Consider the following 22,359-nt stretch of genomic DNA (forward strand, 5'->3'; position numbering starts at 1 on the left):
TACTACAAAAGAGACTTTGAAATGATCTTATTTTAGTCACAAATTCATAAAAAACACAAAAAAATGGTAAATAAATTCATTAGTCTTCCCTTCCTAGTAATAACCGATACCCAAAGAGAGTGAAGTTAAATTAACATGAGAAAATCTTCATGAAATACAAATACACAAAAGTTATTGCATTACTTAAAAGATCAATTGAGCAAGAAAATTAATTCCTTAGACATTTTTGGAGGGGGTAGTTCTGACCAGAAAACAGGATTAGGATTAGGATTCTTTTGACTAATCATAAAATGAAAAATAACTATACTCAGGTAAGGGGAGGGACACTAATGACATGGAAGGTGGGTGGGTAAAGGGGGGGATCGCTGGGTACTCCCACCCACCTTTACCTGAACGGAAGAGTGGCACTCGTCGTCCTCGTCCGATTCGAGGACCACTTCCCCTTCTTCTTCCTCCAGTAGCAACATAAGCGGCGGCCTCCCGGCGGCCAGGTAGGCGTCGGCGTCGGCGAAGGCGGCGGGGAGTTGGCCGGGGCCGAGACCGAGGCCGAGCGACTGGAGCAACGCGCCGAGCATGGAGCCGATTACGGCTTGGAGCGAGGAGACGGTGCGCCAGTGGCTCCAAGGTGAGCCCGATCCTCACCTCTGCCTATCATGATCTGCTTTTGTTTTTGTTCTTGGTTTTGTTCGTCGGCGCGAGCTACTTTGGAGTCATAAATAGAAAGCACGGAGATTACAAAACACGTATAAATAAATCCTTTGGGAAGTGAAAGGTGGAGGTGGAATGAGGAAGTGGCCTGGAGGAGCCATAACACTCGTGTCAACAACTGCACTTCTTGAGTGTTACTGTGTTGGATAAGTACAACAAAAGGGACGATTGTTGTGTAAAAAAAGTAAATAGTACATCATTATTTAAAGCTTAGAGATCTAAATTCACCCATCAAACTAATCTTTTGCTTTGAATTTTAGACAATATACCTGTTTTGTAAACTTGACCACAAACAGGGATCTAACTATTCAAACATGTTTAATATCTTTACAAAGTGTGAAATAAATAGTCTTAAATACAACATTCCACATATTAGAAAGGCAATTAATTCCAAAAGGGTGGTTTTGGGATAAGACATTCCACAAACTATTCTTGGAACAGACAAATTGATAAATTTGTCTGTTCCAAGTATAAAATAAAAAAAAATCAAACAATTGATAAATTATACAATACTGTGTCAAATAATTTTCCCACAAAAGCACCCAACACGCTCACTTTGAGGACCATACACAATACAAACAAGTTAAAAAAATAAAATAAACGCCATTGTCTGCCATTAACAGGAAACTCATTTTAAATGGGAGGTTTTGAAAGATGATCTGTTCAGGGTCCAGAATGGATAGATGGATTAATTTGCGAGGCATCAGCCCTATTCATCAATCCCGTTACCCCAAATTCTTTTTTTTACAATGTCCAATGTTTCAGTTGCATGTCATGGCATGCTTTATTTCCCGTAGATCTACCGGGCTTTTGCTATGAGAAAGAACCTTGACTCTTCCCATTTCCTATTTTCCACTGCCAGGTCTGGACGCACCCTTGCATCGGTATGCCTTATCACAGTGGCATCTCACTGGCATGGACCTCCTGCAGTTGACTTCGGAGGATTTGGAAAGGCTAGGGGTGTCCAAGATCGGCCACCAGGAGCTGCTCCTCGACGCTGTGGAGAAGCTATGTTCCTTGGTGAGATGGGAAATCCAATCATGTGTATTTTGTGTACAGTATGTGGCTATGGTGATAGTGTATGGATGTTTGCCCTGAAGGCATCCTGTCTTGTGTTCGCCCTAGATTGGCAATATACTTGGCGGTTGAACAATCATTTACAGTGCAATCGAATGCAGAATTTATGAGACAGCTTGTTTCAAAACATCGTGTTCTTTCCTTAGGAAGCATGTGAACTTCACTGTTGTTGTGTAAGTGATCTTTTACTAGCTCAAACGGCAGCTCTGAAAATACAGTGAACGGGTCAAATCTGTCGTGTTTTTGGGGGGTTTAGTGACTGGCTATGTGTGCCCTGCCCACGTGATTCTATGTGAGTTTTAGCTGCTGTGTCCTTTCTGGCTCTCCTTCCCTTGTGTGACCCAGATGTTTGTTATTGTCATCAACCTCTCTCTGTCTGTGTATTTGAACCCCGTGTTTTCTGGGTCTTGTAATGTTTGCCTTTTTGTCCTCCCAGTAAAGTCATATTTTTGTTAATTTTCTCTTCAGTTTTATTGTTTGTAAGGTTATTTTGTAGTTTTTTTCCCCCCATTAAAACTTTAAGTTGTGCACCAGCACTTCCCTTTCGTTGCCTGCCTCCTGCTCTGGGGGTTTCACTCCTCTCTGCAGTTGAAGCAAATCCTAACACGACAGTTCCATGCCCACGCACACAAACACTGGTTTTTAAAAAGCACAGACAGCGGTTGATGACAGTAATGAACACTTGGGTCACACAAAAGGAAGGAGAGCCAGAAAGGACACATCAGTTGAAGCTCAATAACTACAATAGCATGGACACCCAGCCACCCAACCCCAACAAAACATGAGAAAAAGATTCTTGGTGAGAAGAGCCTGATGATGAAAGATATCCTCAAGCTCGGCTATCCCTAATAATAATTGCCGAGCCAGTACTTTAATCCTCAAATAACCAATCACAGAATCTCTGTGTTACCACTTGTGAAGTAGATTTATTTATAACACTTTAAGCAGTAGCAATCTGTTGGTAGGCTAATTGAGCCCTACACTTGGTGGCTCAAGCAGTTTGATTATGTCTCCTGTTAAATACCAGACAGACGTCAACGTACTGACTCTCAATGAATGACTGGAATTATGTAAAGCTTTAAGAGTTAAAAGGTTTTCATAATGTACAACCAGTTATACAGTTTACATTATAGAACTGTCTCCATCCGCCTGTTTGGCTTGTGACCATTTTCGAAACTAAGAATCACATGGGAATGGGGGAAAGCTTTCCTATGCGCAGTGACGTCAGTGCAGCTTGGATAAAGGTTATGAAAAATTAATGGCCACTTGGGGGTTCAGTGCCACTGGTTTATGTGTAACAACAAAGGCCGAATGGACAAACCTCTTGACCTCAATGAGAGAATCTTGAATGTAACCTTCTCTTGTGGTACTCCAGCTACATTTGATTCAATTATTATGTAATTATGTGCTCTTAGTCATAGTAGCCTTACATTGTAAGTAATAGTTCTGTTGCATGCATACAATATAACAAGCAAAACAAAAAAAATAGACTTCCAATTAATAACTTGGGTAAATGTAAGCAAACGAAGTGTCATTTCTGATGTGTTTTTAATTAAAACACAACTGTGGACATGACAAAAAAAAACTATAATGGCCCTAAAATGACTTTCTCGTTTTAAAGAACTTAAACGGGAACATAAACATACCAGGCCATAATCATATGATTGTGCTTTTTGGTGTATCATTTTTTTTACTATGACTCTTTGCCATACTTGCTGTATAATGTCGCAAGGTCCATAAAGCCCTCATAGTTAATAGTCAACCAATTGAGCGGGTAATAACCTGGGACATGTTTACCATTCAAAATACATTAACTCTTTGAGTAATGTAGTCTGTTTTAATGTGTTCAATTGTATTTTAAATTGTCTCTTTTAGTCATACGGTGACAGTGGGGAGAACCTCCAAGGACTGACAGAGAAACTACGAAATGTGGCTCACAACTTGCAGATGGGCATCCAGAGCCACTGGCGCCACAACAGCTATGATGGTCAGAGCGCCACCAAGCTGTCCTCTAGTGTGCTGCAAGTTGTGGTGGAGCTTATATCCTCTGCGAAAGCGTTGTTCACCGTTTTGAACAGGTTAGTGAAGAAGGAAGTTATCTAACTGTTACTCACACAGTAGGCTAAGTGGTATTTTTACCCAAGACGGGCTTTAATAACAATGGTGGCATTGTATACGAAAGACCATGTGTTATTCAACATTGAGAGTGTAAATTCATTTGTATTAGATCCTATGCAGGAATTGCATTAAAATATGAATAACTTGCAAATCCAACCTTTTTTTCAGTCAACCTATCATTCACATTGTATTCAATGCTATTGTGCTATCAAGAGTCGTAAGTAAACAGTACCCTGATGACCTTTTTTCAGGTATCAGGTCTCCCAACTGAACAGGCACACAACCAGCAAGAAAATCTTGAACCAGTGCAAAGAACTGGGTGTGATCGTGCAAAAGGTTGGTTTATTTCTACACTCCTCCATTTTCTACATTGGGGTTGTTACTCCTTTTTTATTCATTCATTCATCATCCATACCGTGGATCCTTGTAAGGCGCCTATCCCAGCTAACTTAGTTTATTTTTATTTACAAATGTAAAAACATAAAACCATGAAAAATATATCGGAATGTTTGCTATTAAAGGTTAAAAAAAGAGGATTTGGACATTTTTCCCCCTCTAAATGATTCGTCAACGATCAAAATAGCTGTCAAATTGTATAACATACTGCAGTTGTCACGGTAACTAGTCGACTGACACAATGGCTCTCTGAAGACATAATCAGGATGTGACCCCTGATAAAGATACGTTTTAAATTCCTGTTTTAAAAGAAGCTTTTATTACACATCGTTTTTCACTTTTTTCCCACATGGCTGGTCTTAAGCCTGTACGAGTGGGCTGGGGGTGGGGTCTTTCCACTACTGTCTGTCCTTTTGAGCGACACACCAGTTTAATCACTATATTTAAATCTCTGCCATGCGTGATCAAAAAACATGATTCATTTTTATACTTGTAAAGAGAAAGTTTATTTTTCCGCTCTACCAAGAAACTGCGGCTTCTTAAAGCTAAACAGGAGCACCAGCTTTTTTTTTCCCAAACAAACCTTCCTCACATGTATTATCTCAGCATTCCTGGAATATTTCAAGACGCTTGTACCTTGAAGACTAAAGAAATAGGAGGGCTGATCATGTGACTGAGAGTGGGGCTTGTTTTCTGGGTGTGGGGGTGAAATTAGAGCGCGAGGTCCTTAGAGGAGAAATGGCAAACAGTCAGAAGAAGGCTTGAGCTTTCATGGTGTGTGGTTGATCCTCATTGTAGAAGGAACAAGCCAGTGACTTATTATTGACATAGTCAAAGGAGGAGGACTTAAAGGAGGGATTACATAGTGAATGTTTACTGACTTTTGACTCCCAAAGGATGTATGTGATAGTGAAGGAGAGACTAACTTAGAAGTTGGGCTTGACAGATGTTTGGACCTAACAAAACAACAAGAAAAGTTTTTTTTGCCGAGAAGACTATTGATGGGAATATAGCAGGAATACCAGCATCAGATTTGGGAAGAGTTTAAATTTAGTTCCTTAATCCTATTCTGGACTGGAGCCTGGAAGAGCAGGTAATGTTTGTTAATACTGTTCTAAATGTGTGATACAGCACTTCTTCAGTTGATACTGGAGCTCAGGGATTCTCAAAGTGGGCAACTAGGACTATTTGTATGAGGCTGGCTACATGTAGTGGTATGCAAAGAATGACTGATTCTCATTTTCTTCATTCTGTCAGATAAATTAGTTAAGTAGTATTAAATAAGAGCCCCTATTTATTTTATAGTATATATATTTTGACTTAATCATTTTTTTTTATTGGTTTAATGATGAACCCTCATTGTGCAAGTGACTTAATTTTGCTCATTCCAGAATTCTATTGATTTATTTAGGCTGCAATATTAACATTTAGCACACAGTTGTGCCAGGTCACTGTTATAGAATTATATAATTAAGAATTAAGATTTTTTTTTGATTTTTTTAAACACTATGATGGGCGACCAATCCAGTTTTTACCCTACCGGGTGAATGACGAAGCATCAATGTTGTAGTTATCAGGAAAGCATTTTTTCACCTTGATTCATCGGAGTCCTTCTGACTGCATCAGCTGTGAAAATGATGATGCAGCTGATAAGTAGGTGAAGAAGAAAAAAACGGATGTCAAAAATAGGATCCGTCAGATTAGCTTGATTGTGTTGGCGTACTGGGAGAGTAACTGTTTGACACAGAACAACGATGTGGAGCTGAAAAATGATGCTGACTCAGAGGATGTTTTCTATGCTCATGTTGATCTCCACTAAATGCAATTGACTAGTGAGATCAGGGCTTCTTGATAAGTCACTGTACTTGGAGCCAGATAATGACTCCATTGTTCACTGTCTTCCTGTTTTGGATTCTTGTTAAACTTATACATGTTTTCGTATGTCTGTGTTTTTAGGTCTTTTTTGTGATTGCCTTTTCTTGAGCTTCATTTTGGGGGGGATTGGGGAGGATTTTTGAGCAGTAAGGTTTAGATTTTGTTGTTAAATTTCTGTCAATATTTGTGTGATGTTATGATTACAAATGACAGCTTTTGAAACTTTTGGCCACGATGTGGGAATAATTTAATTTTTTTTTTAGGTGGGGGGTGTGGTTGTCATTTGTGTTTTTGTATCCAGATTGAAACAGAATTTTATTTGGATATATTGCATAGGTATGTACAGACTAAAGCTTTTTTTCTTTCTTAACAATGTATACAGCATTGCTACTGAAGCAATGCAAATGTCATAATTTTTTGATATCCCACTGAACATGCCCTTTCATTCTTCCCTCTTGGCTGCCTTTCTCTGTGAATACCACCACTGAATGAGTTAGCTTTCCAATAATAATGGCACATTGACAGCTGTTCGGCCTACACGTTGACACTGTTTGTATAAAACTTCACAAGTTCTTGTAGATGTCTTTGCGCATACACGTGGTGTGAGTCACATTACATCTGGCGTATGTGTGTTGCTATAAGCGTCACAAATATTTCGAATCAGTAGCACAGCATTTTATCAGTCACGGCTCTCTGGAGAACATTCTCATGCTCAACACCAAAGAAAGGATTCTTATTTGCTGTTTAGTCAAGTGTGTGTGTGTGTTGTGTTGTGTTGTGTTGCCTCCCACTGGCCTGAGGGCTACCATGATAGGAAGTCAGCTGGTGTTTGTTGCAGGTTTCGCCGCAGTCTGACTTCAAACTGCTTTTTGAGTTGATCAGCTAGTTGAAGGGGGACAACTGCTTGAACTTTGAACCTGGATGTTGGTGCAAATATATCTTTTAAGGCTTTTGGTTTAAGGTATGTGGTTCTCATGGAGCCCTAGCTCTCTAATTCCAAATAAAAACATGAACAAGTTATAATTGAAGACTTGAAATTAACCATTGGTCTCAATGGTAGTATTGGTTGTTAACTAAGTAATTGTGAATTTTGTTGTATTAAATGAATTGGATGTCTATCATGGTTAATGGTATACAGTGAGTTAAATAAGGTTAACCTTTGGATGCTATTAAACATTTAATTTCAGCTTTTAAAGTGGATTAATAACCTTTTAGAGAGGTTAAGTAAAACTGTGATTGAAAACAAGAAGCTGGCAGAGGCAATTCTTTTTATAGCAGACTGTTGACCCACTGGAAAATAAAAAAAATATTTGATGAATGTGAACTTGTCCCCAGAGGATATTTTAGATGATAATAAATGAGGAAACATATATTTATATTAAGCGTTTTTGCTTTGTTGATCCTTAAAATTGAGCCTTTTTGCTTTTTGTGCCCATGTGTTGCTTTATTTTCCCAGAGGTGACTTCTGCATAATAGCTTATCTTTGTTTCCTTGACAACCGCAGCTTTGAGCCAAAGGCACAAAAAGACACACTCACACACACTTCATGCCATAAAACCCATCAGAAAACAACACAACTTCTCTTTTAATTCACTGGAATGTAGTTCCTCAAATACCACCACCAGAGGAGACCTAGAAAATAATTGTGAGTCTCTCACAATGCAACTTTCTATTTCTAAATTCATTTTTCTATCAGTTCTGGATCTGTGTGAATCTAGATCATTTCATTTTTGAATACTTTGACAGAATTCTACCATTTAATCGGTGTGTAAAAATCTGTGAAAGTAGGGCTTTAAATGGTTATTTGGTGTTTAGAATGAGTAGGACAAAAAAAAAAAAAACGATATAAGCATCACAGCTCCCACTGCAGTGTGTATAATTTGTTTGAAATGAGTCTGCTACTGTGGTCTGTTGCAATTTCACAGAGATTAGGTGCTCTGGAAGCCTTTACGTAATTAACACTTCATTACGGTCCCGCGAAAGAGCTTAGTAATGGTGTGTTGCACTTTACTATGCCTAACCATTGAGTGAAAATGAGGAATAATTCAAAGTAGGATTTTTTAAAAGTGATTTCTGTGATAATTGTGGGTCTTTTATTCAGAGAAGAGCGCCAACGGATGGTTGTTTATCCTCTCCTATTTTAAAATCTTGAACATACTCATTAAAATGTACTTATTTGCGACATTTCTCCTATTTTCCAAGATATCTAAAGCTCTTTGGGGATCTCCATTTAATAAGACAATGGTCCCATTTACTTTAACCCATTGGCTGACATTAATAGAGATAAATGTCCAATCAATATGAACTGGGAGGGTTATCTTAATGCGTCAAATGAGCATTCATTCGCTGTCAACCTTTCTAGTTTGAATGAATAAGACGTCTAGCTGCGTCAATGTGGCTGAATCGTGATTTGACGTGATGAGATTGCAAGTGAACTGATTGGCTGAAAATGACCTGTTTTTTTGGGTTTATCTCATTTCCGCAAAACAGTATCAATCAATATTATTTAACAGATATTGACCATGTGCCATTTTTACTCATTCAACAGAAACACATTTGCGTCTACGAGAAGGAAAAGGACATCATCTCTGTGGTACGTCGCTTCAATCTTGTCATAGTTTTTTTGCCATCCATTTACATCCTTTTTTGTGCGTTCAGTGCCGTCAATTGGTGTTGGTTTGTGACGAGATCCTGAACTCCAGCCCAGAAGAGCTTCTCACCAACACCACACAGTTGGAGAGTGTTGACCTGGTGCCCGCATCACCTGGAGACCAGTTGGTAAATTTGAGGCTTATTATTTCAAGTTTTCCTTTCACCAAATTAATTTAATTCTGCTTTTTTTACTGGACTTTATGCAATTCCAGTAATAGTTTTTGTCATCAAATCAATGCAATTACGTCTTATGAAATCAGATGAACAATACAGAAGATCCACTTAAACCATCTTTCTCCTCTTTTTGTCTCTTTTATAGTTATCCTTTTGTATCATAGTTTCATTCAAATGAAGAATTCTATTTATTTCTTCTCATGGACCACGAGCTCAACTGCTACATGATCTTAATATCAACCCTGACTCCTCTATGCAATGTCACCATTCCATTAGATTTGTATTCACAGTAGATGCTCACAATTTGATTTTTATAACTAAAATGGAAGTGGATGGGTAGCCAGAATTTCAATGAGTGAATAAAACTCACGACTGTTAATTCTTCCCACAGAATGTACAAAAAGAAACCGTTTGGGATAAGCCTTTTAACTTGCGCTTTTAGTGATAAAGCAGAAATGTCCATGACTGCTAATTAGCTTTGTGTACCTGTGTAAAATATATATTGATTTTGTAGCTAGAGTGAGATTAGTTTGTGCCTTTGACTGGATATAATGAATAAAAGCAAGCTCTTGGTTAATTACCAAGCGAGCTGTCAATACATATGCAGACAGATGTCGATATTTCACCCAGTGATGACAAATCAATGCTGCTCTGAGTCTGACGTCAATAAGTAATCCATCTTTGTTCATCTATGTTTTATTTTCTCCCTTTTTTGTCCATCTCAGGGCATCGAGATAACATCCATTGGCTCCAGTAACCATTATGTGACCGGAACTGCAGCTGAGGTAAGACTGTGTTTACTACAAATTAAGCACAACCCTTCCGACAACCTTTTATCTTATGCTGCCACAAGATGATTTTTATTAAATTCTTTTACTTGGCTTTTTTTTGCTTCTTGTATTATGTTTAAGTGTGTTGTTGTGTTTTTTTTTTGTTTAGCCTTCAAGTAATGTTGCAAAGATTTTGGCTGGGGATGAAGTGATCAAAGTCAATAACCAGATAGTGGTAAGTTTTTTCCATTAAGCCTCACAAAAAGTGTTGAAAATTAATCTCATATATAATAAATAAGTCAATAACAGTTGAAAAGATAATAACAAATCAAGCTTGTGTACGTCTTTTATGGCATCAGGTGGGCTGGAGCAGGGCTAACCTGGTGAAGAAGTTACAGGAGAATCCAAACGGTGTCACTCTGGTCCTGAAAAGGTCTTCAGGCTCGCTTTGTCGTAGAGGTCCTGGACAGAGATTCCTCTCACTCCAGGTAATTCAATTCATTTCGGCTCTTTAGTAAAAAGACATAAACCCTACACCAATGGAAATGTCTTGTCTCACAAGTCTTGTTGATCAACCTGTCCAAAGGACGAGGACTTCTACAGAGAGGAGAGTTCGGAAGAGGAAGAAGAGGGTGGAGAGGAAAATCCGAGGCACTCTATTTTTGAAAGGGTAGCAGCTTCTGTTCGGTCCTTGTCCTTCAGGTAACCGATATTTTTTTGTAGTTGTAGCAATGAAGCATCCAGGTGGAAGAAAAACCTATGCACATACATACACAGAGCAATCTGGGATACTCGCTTTTGATTGGTTAAAATAGCAGTAGAATTGATAGTGTCCGCTCACACTAAGGGCAGCCCATTGGCTGAAATTTTGGTTTTCAATGTATTATACTAGATTATTTCTGATAAGATGCACATGATAAAGGTGTAATCTGCCCATTTGCTCAAATTGTGTGTATTTTATTTTATTTTTTGGTGTGCAGGAGAGCCGTTCAAGGGCCAGAGGTAACTGAGCATCCTATGGGACAAGAGGAGTCCGAGCTATCTGCTGACAAGGAGCTGGAAAGAAGGCTTATGCTGCAAAGCACTTCGTCGTCATTTCTGTCAATTTCAGGTAGAATACTAGAAAATGCTTCCAATATCAAATATATACTCCAGTTTCCCACCCCTTTGCACCCCTCTGATAATTTCTGATCTTCTTCAAGTATAACACCAAAAATATTGTTTTATCTAGGAGAATTTGACAGTCCTGGTTCAAGACTTTCACCAGGTCTTGTTAGAAGTAGAGCTCGGACCCCTTCACCCCGAAGCATTTCACCCCCCAAAATCTACCGAAGTTCTTCACTGCAAGCGCTAAACCAGGACAGAGCGAGCGTTAGCTCCTGTCCTGAAATGGTTGGGCACACGGTAAGAAGATCACAACACCAGTTATTCCACTTCATCTTACATCTACTGGACTTTTAATTCCATTTCTGTTATTTTTTTTTTAGCGACACCAGGAAGCCAAGAAGAGTTCTACCAAAGGTGTGTCTCTAGATGATAGCAGACCACAAGAGCTTACGTTAAATACATTGATCTCTTGATTCCCCGTCAAACTCAGGAATGTCAACGGCCCTTAGTCGACGCCGCGTGTCCTGTCGAGAATTGGTCCTGCCAGACTGCGACGGCTGGCTTTGGAAAAAGAGGAAGGAGAGCAGTGTCTTCATCACCCAGAAGTGGCAGCGCTTCTGGTTTGTCCTTAAAGGACCTTCCCTCTACTGGTACACCAGTCAACAGGTATTTGCAATGGAATTAATGATTTTTTTGCACATTTTTTAATCTGAATCCACAGAAATTGGAAATGTATTCATTAAGGATGGGACAGCCATTTGTACTCATCTTAATGCTGTTTTTTTATTTTTTTTAATTAATCCAGGATGAAAAAGCAGAGGGTTTTGTCAACATTTCCAGTTACAACATAGAAAGTGCAGGCGAGCACAAAAGGAAATAGTAAGGACAAATATATTTGTTTGCGGTTTTATTTAGATTGTGATTTATTCTGATAAATTGTTCTTATTATTTTTTCCCCACCTGCACCAAAGTGTGTTTAAAATGTGCCACCAGCGATTTCATAACTTCTTCTTTGCGGCGGACAATGTTAGCGAAATGAGCAAGTAAGTTGGAAACCACAATTTATTGTTCAAATTAATTGTCAATAGTAGTACTTAGGCAATATTTAGTCTGCACTACCATCTGCAGGTAGTTTTACACATAACAGTCTCTATTCATAGTGCATTTGGCCTTTTTTTCAATTATAGTTTAACATGATGGTAAATTTATGTATAATAGGCCCTGATTTTAAATATCTTTTATTCCTGAAGGTGGATAAATTGCCTCATTACAACCATTCAAAAGCACAAGAAACTCAGCCCAGGCCCAGACAGCGAAGAAGGTACATTTTTGCTTAATTCAATTTTTATGTTAAGGAATTAATGGGAAAAATATTGGATTATGTTTGAAAATACAGTTTTTTATGACGTATTTTCATGTTCGGGAAGCCCATTTTAAGGCAAGGGACTTTGTTAGTCATAAAAAAAACACATCACTTCTTGGGGATTTCCTCAATATGTCACTCTAAAGTTGTTTTTTAAATTGTTCGTTTTTTAATGACTACTTCCATTAAGTACTATTACTCAAATGATATTTTTGCAAGCTTAATTTCCACTGCTATTAAACCAACACCCTTAGTACATTTGTGTGTTTTATCCTACAGAGTGTTATAGTGAAACAGAATCAGAAAACGAGGGATCTCCTTCCCCCAACAGAAGACATAAGGTCAGTGGTAAAGTTAACACAATATTTGTCTACAATTATCCCATAATAAGTGTATGTGTGTGTTAGAAATTGCAGTCTAGCACCCTGCCTCGCCCAAAACGAAGGAGCAACATTAAGTTGTCAAGTCCGTCAACAGGGAGCAGCAAAGGTATGAATTCTTTTGATTCGGATGTAACGGCATGCCGACTAATTATTGGTGGTTTCTAGTCGCTCCAGAAGACGAGATGGGAAAGATGTTAAATAATATCAAGGAAGGTGGTGTGTCCCCGATGGGCCACGAGCAGCCGATCACCCATGACCATTTCAGGAGGTCGTTTATTCGGCGCAACAAAAACCCCGTCATTAACGAGAAAGCGCTCATGTTACGTGCATTGCAGAGTACCCTGAAGGTGAGTGGGCAAAAACATGGGTGTTCACCCTTTAAGTTTAGTTCATCATCATGTACAGTGTATTGTTAATTCTTGGTAAAAAAAAAAGACCACTGTTTCAGTTTGGAACTTGTTGTTGACCTAAAAAAAAAAAAAAAGAATGATACGATTGTGGCAAAGAAAAAAGAAAGATATGATTGTGGCAAAGGAATAGAATTTTTAAGCATGCAGAAAACAGCACCTATCTAATAAAAAATGGAAAATTGTCACTAAAATATAATAGTCTAAAGCCCAGTGGTTTCTAAATATAATTAATGAGGGTCACCACAGCAAATCAACTTTTTCCATTGTTGAAAAAAACAACTACTTTTACAAAAAATAATTGAATTATTTATTCAAAATGGCCCTATCACATTTTCTTACTTATTTGCTGTGGATTTATGATAGATTGATAAATAGTCGCTATGGCGTTTTCTAGGCAAAAGAAGCTGAACTACAGCAGATCAACAAACTTCTGGAAGGCGACGCCATGACGGCTTCAAAGTATCGGCAGTGGAAGGAGCAGAACGAAGAACTATCTCAGGAAATTGAGAGACTGGTTTCTGTCGGGACCCCCAAGAGTCCAAGAGTAGAGGATGCCGCCACCGACTTCACGGCACGACACACACCTGGTGATGGGGTTGCCTTGGAAACAGTCTCCCCGGAAACAAGCCCCGCGGAGACAAAAGGTGCGTACAGACTAAACCTTACCGTCGGCGAGCAGCTGGTGGACGCCGAGCCCTCAGATGTTCTACCGGGGCTCCCTCGGGTCTCTCCAACGGAAGAGAGGAGCAGTCTCGGTTTGGAGATCTCACTGGGTTCCCTGCAGGAATCCATTAACAAGGAGTTGAGTGATATGAGGGAAAGTGGAGAGGGTTCCGATTCTTATTTCTTTATTTAAACACATCTGCTTTCTTATTTGTCACAACAGAGAAAGTCAATTCTTTTTAAAAAGAAGGTTTACTTCAGAGCTCCAGCTGGAAAAAAATGGCGGTTTGGAGACACATTAGCGATTGTGTCATGGATTTCCCAGAAAGGAAAGATGAGAGTTGGTGGGAGTTTAACACCCTGTACTCATTTGGAAAGAACTGTTGGATACAGAGCAACAAATATAGACCAAGCTAGCTAGACTTATACATATGTTTCTCTATTATAGAAATATAGCCACAGAAGTAAAGCTAGCAAATGTATTCACAGTTACGTTAAAGAACAGGTATAAGTACTATATTGAGATAGGACTACTAAAAGTAGAAGTACTGATAGAAATTCTTTACTTGAGCAAAAAACTGCAGACTAGAAGTTCACTCACATAAGAATTAAAACCTTTTTTTATTATCTTGACAACAACCATTTAGTTTTTCAGGTGGTTTGCAATATTTTAAAAAAATATATGCAAATTATGTGTATTTCCATTGAAGCCTTACACACTAGTGTTTTGAGCCTTAAAGATTTGGACAAAATAAGAAGGTGAAAGAAAGTCCTTATCTGTGTATAAAAGGAAATGTGAAAAGAGATATGTATTCAAGTAGAGCAAATTTTTTTTACATTAAAAATAGGGCATGATGACAGCCAAATTAGTAAACAGTTTGGGAAAATAATCCCAAAAGAGGCCAATGACTTGCTCTAAACTGTAAATTGCCACTCCCAGTTCAGGTAAACTGGAAAAGTCTTCTTAAAACAATGAGAATTACACGACTAATATTACTGCAACTTCTGAGCAGTTTTTAACTTCTTCCTTGTGTATGTTTTTTCACACTCGTGCGCTATTTTTTCTTCAGGAAAGTAGTTACGATAATTGACCTATTTTATTGTGGTGTTGCCGCCAATAAATGGCATTTTCGTTTATTTGAATGTGAAATGATTGAGACATGAGTGAACTAATTGAACTCGTAAGACGAGGCACCAACATAACTTTAGTGTTAAGTGTGACATTTGAACAAAAAGACTTTTTTTCATATGTGAAATGTATAAATACATATGTATTTTCTCTTTTCTACAGATTTACGAGCTTGACTTAAAGAACAAGTGCCCTTTGAAAAAGTTGCAAATGCAAGTATAACAAATGTATTTAATTTCATGTCATTGGTTTTATAGCGATTGTAATATAGGACATGCTTTTGAAAATATTATGTGTAGATATTGTTGTGTTGCATGTGTTTTTTAATTGGGATTTGCACAAATTCTTTATACGGAACTACCAAGGTACTGTTTTTAATTTTGTGCCTTCACAGAATCAGATTATAGTATAAAAAAATATTCCTAAACTCTTGCAAGGCATGCATTTTTATTTTTTTAGTCTAATTGGGACCTGATGAGTGTAAAAAAAAATCTTCTTACATAATGTAGTTTCTGTGAACACCCGATTTTACAAGGTTAACATAGCTCTAAAACCCCAGTTTCACTTTTTGAATTGAGCTCTGTACTTTTTTCTTTTTACCAATTTCAGTTATGTGCATGTACAAACCATGCAACATGATTATTATGAGTTCATAGTATATTATTTAAAAATCATGTGCCCAAACTGCCTCATTTATTTTATTGGGTCCTTTAATAATTATTTTTTTAACCATAATGATCACCCACATTTAAATGATCTTTACTAGATCATATCTGGAATATATAGATTATGATGTAGCCTTACATTAAAAACAGTTGCCTAAATTTACAATTTAAGCCACTCAGTGCCATTGATGTTTTGTGTCATTTTAACATTAAGTATTGCCATTTTTATTTGTATTTTTTTTAAATAATTTGTAGTTTCATTATTATATTCATGTACTTAGGTATTTCCCCAGTATGGTTTATATATATTTATTTATATATATTTATACATGAGGAATCAAGTAATTAAATGCTTTTAAATGTTTGCATGGTAAAACAATTAGCATTTTAATTATAATCTCTTTCATTTGTCTTATTGTTTGTCATCTATGACAAATATGAGATAAATTACATTACATTAGGCAACAACTGAGTCTAGTTTGGTCCAAAACGTTTGACCAATCACGGTCTAGTTTCATGACTGGCAAGAAAATGACCAATCAAAGCAAAGAGTATGGAATTTGACCACCTGCATTAATTTAGTCTATTATATTACATTGAGGAACAAGGTAAGAATGTTTTTGTCTATTTTTCCCAATCACAATCGCTAAATTAGTTGTTGTTTTGCTTACAATCAAATCCCTGCATTGCTATTTTCATTGCATTGACCAAGAAGTAGGTTAAAAATTGTAACTAACAATTTGATTTGCATCAAGTATACATAGTAGAGTATTGCACACCACTGTGACAACTGTATTTATTTATACAATCACTATATGCATACACTACATTTGACGTGCCAAAAATACTTCACTCTTAATGGAAAAAAAATCATTCTTATACAAAAATATTTTTGACAATAGCAATGTTTTAAAGTGACTCTGTTTACCCTCCAATGCAGTTCAAATAAATAACATAAATATTTTGGCCCATGTTGAAATCTCAATAACTGATATTGAATTGGCGTGCATACATACAGTACATCACAATTCCCTCATGGTCCAATTTTTAATATATGTGGTGAAAAGATTATCCCTATAAAGAGGTTTTCTTTCTTGCTTAGGCCAGTAATGGTCTAATGATGATGTCATCACCTTGTCTTTTATTGCAAATTCTTGTGTGCAATTACTTTAGTTTCATTGCTAAGGGGGAAGAAAATAAGATTGTGTCTCTTGGGGTAACTACTCATAAATTTTCTCATTTTAGTAATTTAGGGATCAGTCCCTTACTTTTGCAACAAGTACAGTAGTAGGTTTTTTTGGTTGTTGTTGTTTTTTTTTAATCCAAGATTTGCAGCAGTCAAAACAAAAATAACAGTAGACCTAATAAGGCACACTCTGTTACAACTATACTTGAAGTTTTTCATGTCAAATTGTACATTTATGACTTATTCTGTAGTCACCCCGAAAGACATTTACAGTCCCATATTAAACACTAAAAGTTAGAAGAAAGTTTTAATGTCTTAATGCTGTTCTATAGATTTCATGTCATCTCTGTCTCTGGCGTTTGAAGGCTATTTAACATGTATTATAAATAATATGATTGACATTTGCTTTATTGAAGGATAGTAATGCACACATTTGAAATTGTGTCTCATTACTAACACAGGAATGGAACCCCCTCATAAACTGAAGGTCCTGTGTAGTTATGGAAATATGCAGTGTGATGTTTTTTTTTTGTATCTTAACAGTACAAAGCATGGCTGTCATGACACGTCAGTCATATCCGCAGTGACTATCTGGGTAAGGTCGTCATTGTCGCAAAATGTGTTTTAGTGACTCAGTTGATCATGATGTTATGATCTGTGATCAAACAGAATAAACTCGCCACAAGAGAAAACTTGACAGGAGATAACAAAAGTGAAAATGTTCCTACAAAATACATGAGGCTAACTAGAACAGTTGGAGATGAGAAATCCCAAAGATTTAAGGCATGAACAAGTAACATAAGGAAACAAGCGATCACATGACACAAAACTAGATCAACAAAAGGCCACAAATGCAGACTGGGATACAAGGGTTCTTAAACTGGAGTCTAGGGACCATGGGGTAACAGCAAGCTAAATTATTTGCAACGAGTCATGTCTAAAAATAAGAATAAATAAATAAAAAGAGCATACCGAGAGCACAGGGTAACCTTTTAAAGTCTTGAAACAGTAATTCAATTACCCCACAATATCATAATCTCATACCCCTACATTAGCAAAGTCATATTTAGAAAACAATCCTAAAATAATAAGTAATCATAAAGCAGCTTTTCTGGGATAAAATATCAAAATACATATTTGGCTGTTTTTTTTTAAATCTAAACATGACTTTAATCCCTCATATTAGCCCATATAATTCAGGATTCTTATCTCTGTAAATCTTCTTATCTATGTAAAGATTTACATAAAGTCTACCCATTCACAGTTCCACTTTTTTAAAAATGTTGATTAACAAGGAAAATTGAATTAAAAAAAAAAATGATTTCCTTTAAACCCGTACAAATTCTTTCTACATAAAAATCTGAATTTGTTAAAAAATAGGCAACCTTGACATACCTTCTGTAATTACGGTAAGGGCCTTGGAAAACATCTCCCCTGTTTATAGGGTCCCTGGATTCTGAAAGTTTGAGAACCCTTGCACTAGATTAAAGAGAGAAAGTCACAGTCCCATCTTAACAGTTGACTTCATACATTCCAGAGTCGGGCTTGTTGCGAATCTCCGAGCACGGCTGACAAGCGGGGCAAGCCGCCAACTCCGGACAAGTTCGGCATCGGGGTCTCTTGAAGCTGAACACCAGGGCGCTCCCTCCAAGTACCTGCAAGCATGAACCCAACCATCCAAAGTACAGTGACCCTGCCGGGCGCAAGCTCAGCCGAGGGAACCTGGTTTTATTCGGGTCCTTCTGAGTGTCCTCCGTGCCCAGTTTGTATAGGTTATGGGTGTAGACCACTAGCGCTGTCATGCTAAGCAGCCCGGCCACCACCACCAAGAGCCCACCCGTAGCTGCCACCCCACGTAGCGGGAGGTCCGTCCAGCAACGTACCCCGATACAGGCGAGGAGTATGCCGGTCCCGCACAGGAACAGAGAGGTCAGGACCAAGCCTTGGGCGAGACGAACCCGGCGGTCTCGCTGATAAGGGCCCGCCGCTGGCCAGCACTGCTTTAGTTCGGAGTGCTCCAACTGCAGACAACTCTCCCACAACCCGTCTGAGCGGACCAGTAGCAAACCAACCCCGGGACTGTGGTTTTTGACCACCGTTCGGAGGAGAACAGATCCAGGTTTGGCTAAGTCCAGACGTGTGTGGCCCTCTCGCCATTGAGGGGTGATGGCAGCCGTGAAGAGCAGGACCAAACCCAAGGGGGCGAAGACGATCCCCATTACCATGGACGCTGGAGTCTGCATTACCCCAATTCTTTGAACGACTCCGGCTTTCAGATGCTTAGCGCTCCCCCATTGAGATTGGAGGTGGTGAAACAGTGAAGAATCATCTGCTCCTGGAGAAAAAAAGGTTTTTATCAGTGGCTCTTCTCACAAAAATTTGAACTCAATAGGCTATGGATAAGGATTGAGACTGACTAATGAAATTGCCCCTTGAGATGATTAATCTATTTTTCCAGTTCCTAAGAACATGGCTGAAAATATGCTTTGTTCTGAGGGTGAAGTTATTGTTTTGAAAATTGACTATAATTACATGAATGTCCTATTAGGACAACTGAGGACAAATCTAGATTGATGAAAATAATAATAGCAATAATCGGATAACATTTTGAGTCTGACTTGACTTTGAATGATTGAGAAAAATATGTTTCATATAATAGAATCTGACGGACTTGATTGAAAAACAGTAATGTTACATACGATTGAGAAAAGTACTGAAAGAGCCTTGTTGTGCAACCTTACAATCAAATTATCAGATAGGATTCCATGAAAAGCAACAAATGGGAAGTGCTGTCTGGAATGAATCAATGACCCGACCCAAATTAAAGCCTTTCTGAATTTCCCAATAGTTAATGACATAAGGTCTATCCGATACCTCAGCAAGAAATGAGAATAATGAGAAACTGTGAGGAAGGTGCCAAAATGGGCAGTTTTGCGTTCACTGTCTGTTTCTGTTGCTAGGAAACAATTATCCTACAAACATGCTGCTTTTTTTGCCACTCTTCTTTTTTTTACTCACATAAGCTTTTAGGATTTTTCTTTGCAATTCATCATAGCACAAAGACATTTTTGGGTTAGGAATGTCACGGTGACAGTGCTGTTCTTTTGAAGAGCATTATCCCAGGCAATGCCTTTATTAAAGGGTGGGGAAATAATGGTAAATCAGAGCGAGTTCAGTGGGGGTATTGTATTTGTCGTCCTTCCAGACATTTTGGCAAGACTTTTGGAATCAATCAGTGCTATGGCAAGCCAAGAACAACAATATTTTGTGCCATTTTTTTCTTCCAACAATTGATATGACGTCGTAGCCTTAGTGACGGTCTCCTGCACCTGAGTTATAATAATGTCAGGCGAGCTCTTGAATGCAGAGCGGGTCCAACCGCAAGATAGAACAATGTTGTCATGATGTGACTCATCGTCATTAGCTATTGACACGTAGTCTTTGTTCCATTTCTTTTTTTTTTTTACATTTGCACACAATGGAATTATAACAGCGTAGGTAACAACAACCAACATGGAGGAAAACATTAAATTTATTAGTTCTTTACTGGCAAGACAAACGGTTATGAATGAAATGATAAGAATGCTGACGTCCCATTGTGTGTATTACAATGAAACAATGAATACAGAAACTATTTTTTTTATTTTTAACCTATCTGCTGCTGGGAATGATCACTGATAGTCAAAATTTATTGGACGTCTGGCAGCGTGAATGGTATTGAAACCTAAGTATTCACAGCCAATATTCCTAATTTCAAGGAATTGGACGTCCATCATTAACAATGCAAACTGAATTTATTTTATGGGCTTTATTTGTAATTTGGCTTTTATTGCGCTGATATGGAAAAATAGCATATATACCGTAGAGTTGAAAACCTGGGCTTTTCCCAAGAACAGTATACTCTGCCTTCTTCCTACGATGAATGAACATGGTTAATTTAAGAGTCTAAATTATCCTTGGGTGTGACGCAAAACTGTCAATGGTTTTTTGTGTATTTGTGCCCAGCAATTGGCTGCTCATCAGTTGGGGTGTTGCCCCTACCTGTCCATTGTAAGTTGGATAACTAGTAGTATGAGGTCAGGCAAAAAAGTCAATTAAGCCCCGCCTATTGCTCACAGTTGGCTGGGATTGGCTCCAGCACCCCCACAAGGGTAAACCAAACAGAAAATGGATGATTGGATGTATGAACTGGACATTTTGTGTGTATAAACCCAATTTTTTTGACTTGTGCAGGTGGGGTGATGGCCACAGGGATCCCTTGCTTGGAGCCCCGAGAGATTCAAGCTTTGATACTGTGACTGTGACTGACACTACATAGCTTCAACAGGTATGTATGGATGATAAAGTGAAACATAATAGTCATTATGAGAGCATGCATGACTTGAACATAATCAAAGTCAGAGACTCCCAAGTTTTGTCATTTTTTTCCAGTACATTTACACTTGTTTTTTTTAACCCCAATAAAATCATAGCCATAAAGTCATCTATTTATGTTCATTAAATACAAATCAAAGTCAATACAAAATGAATACATGTATATTTAAATTTATATTATATTAAAATTCAAAGAAAATAAATAATTGTTTGAATGTAAAAATCCATAGATTAATGAACTGGAAATGTCAAATAAAACTGACTTTAAATTAAAAATAAAACAATGATATATAATAAGAATATGTTGAAAATTCTATGTCAAAAAATGTCAAAGGATTTGCTAAATAGAGAAAGCATAATTGGATATACATTTGTTACAAGAATGAGTAATGATTTATATTATTTCTAACATTATAGTAAAAAGTCAAGAATACATTCTCCCCCTATAAAATTATATATATTCATCATTATTATTAATATATGTATATATTAATCATATATAATCCAGAAGCATATTTGACAGACAAAATGGATGCAAAGACTGCCGTTCAAACATCTGCTGTACAAAGCTGGGATAAAATATACACCTTTTTAAAGCATTATACTAATCCAAAAAAAAAAAAAAAACAGATGTATAGATGGATGCCAAAAGCTGCAACATTAAAGATGCTTGTGATGATCTTAAATGAACACATTCTGGGCTATTTCTAACCCAATCACATGCATGCTTTCTCTCACATGTACAGGAAATGTAACTAGCAACACAATCACAAGAGGCTCTTACCATTAAGGTCTTTGACTGCAGATCAGTGCCCAGCTTTGCTCTCAGAAGGGCAAACACGGCACAGATGTTGCCAGCATCTCGTCCTTATTCATCTCCGCCTTCCGTCTCCGAGCGGCGTGTTTGCGTCTGTCCTTGCGTCCTTCCTTTCCCGCTAGCCTCCCGCCCGTCTGCTTCTCTGTCTCACCTTCTGTTCACTGTGCGTGTCTGTGTCTGCGTCGTATCAAGCAGTCTGCCTCCCCCCTGCCAATGTAACCAAATAGGGCAAGAACAGCAAAGTGCCTTTCTCTTTCTAAGCCCACTACATTGACAAAGAAACAAAGGCTTGAGATTTTCTCCTCTTTTTGTCAAATCACAAGTCAGGTTTGGAGAAAGGTGGATAAGTAGAAGTATGATCAAGCCAAACATGGATGTTGGATGCTAAGGCAGAACATGCATATTTAGTATGTTAATCAAATCCAAGAGAATTAACCTTGAAACAGAAATACTAGTGTCAGTAGCGACATGGGACGGACTGGGTTGACATTG

The 22,359-nt window shown here is 37.9% G+C and overlaps 3 protein-coding genes and 1 long non-coding RNA gene across 5 annotated transcripts in view; 2 read left to right on the top strand and 2 right to left on the bottom strand.

Moving 5' to 3' along the window:
- Positions 1-773, bottom strand: part of rps6ka1 (ribosomal protein S6 kinase a, polypeptide 1) — a 31,878-nt gene extending 31,105 nt beyond the window's left edge. The window contains exon 1 of the mRNA XM_077732043.1: positions 390-773. Within this exon, the coding sequence (XP_077588169.1) occupies positions 390-575 (186 nt within the window). The 5' untranslated portion in view covers positions 576-773. The remainder of the gene's footprint in view (positions 1-389) is intronic.
- On the top strand, positions 370-15,509 carry cnksr1 (connector enhancer of kinase suppressor of Ras 1). Its single transcript, XM_077732042.1, has 21 exons — positions 370-625; positions 1,571-1,728; positions 3,661-3,863; positions 4,155-4,239; positions 8,723-8,767; positions 8,833-8,952; positions 9,726-9,785; positions 9,940-10,005; positions 10,130-10,258; positions 10,357-10,472; positions 10,751-10,881; positions 11,002-11,174; positions 11,258-11,291; positions 11,368-11,543; positions 11,683-11,756; positions 11,849-11,920; positions 12,128-12,198; positions 12,520-12,581; positions 12,648-12,729; positions 12,789-12,970; positions 13,428-15,509. The coding sequence occupies exons 1-21, from the start codon at positions 574-576 to the stop codon at positions 13,887-13,889; spliced, it is 2,553 nt and encodes an 850-aa protein (XP_077588168.1). The 5' UTR covers positions 370-573; the 3' UTR covers positions 13,890-15,509.
- A 763-nt stretch (positions 15,510-16,272) lies between these two features.
- cldn23l (claudin 23-like) lies at positions 16,273-22,016 on the bottom strand. 2 transcript variants are annotated; one of them, XM_077732047.1, is made up of 2 exons: positions 21,835-22,016; positions 16,273-19,011 (listed from the first exon to the last, which is right to left on the bottom strand). In XM_077732047.1, the coding sequence occupies exon 2, from the start codon at positions 18,917-18,919 to the stop codon at positions 18,188-18,190; it is 732 nt and encodes a 243-aa protein (XP_077588173.1). In that variant the 5' UTR covers positions 18,920-19,011; positions 21,835-22,016; the 3' UTR covers positions 16,273-18,187. The 2 variants fall into 2 exon arrangements, with proteins under 2 accessions (XP_077588173.1, XP_077588174.1); XM_077732048.1 differs by lacking the exon at positions 21,835-22,016 and adding an exon at positions 19,551-19,622.
- On the top strand, positions 17,212-20,444 carry LOC144206855 (uncharacterized). The gene is made up of 3 exons (XR_013328457.1): positions 17,212-17,271; positions 18,214-18,358; positions 18,440-20,444. It is a non-coding gene; the product is annotated as an uncharacterized LOC144206855 (long non-coding RNA).
- Positions 22,017-22,359: the final 343 nt, after the last annotated feature.

This window comes from Stigmatopora nigra, chromosome 13 (assembly GCF_051989575.1).
Source record: "Stigmatopora nigra isolate UIUO_SnigA chromosome 13, RoL_Snig_1.1, whole genome shotgun sequence".
NCBI lineage: Eukaryota > Metazoa > Chordata > Actinopteri > Syngnathiformes > Syngnathidae > Stigmatopora > Stigmatopora nigra.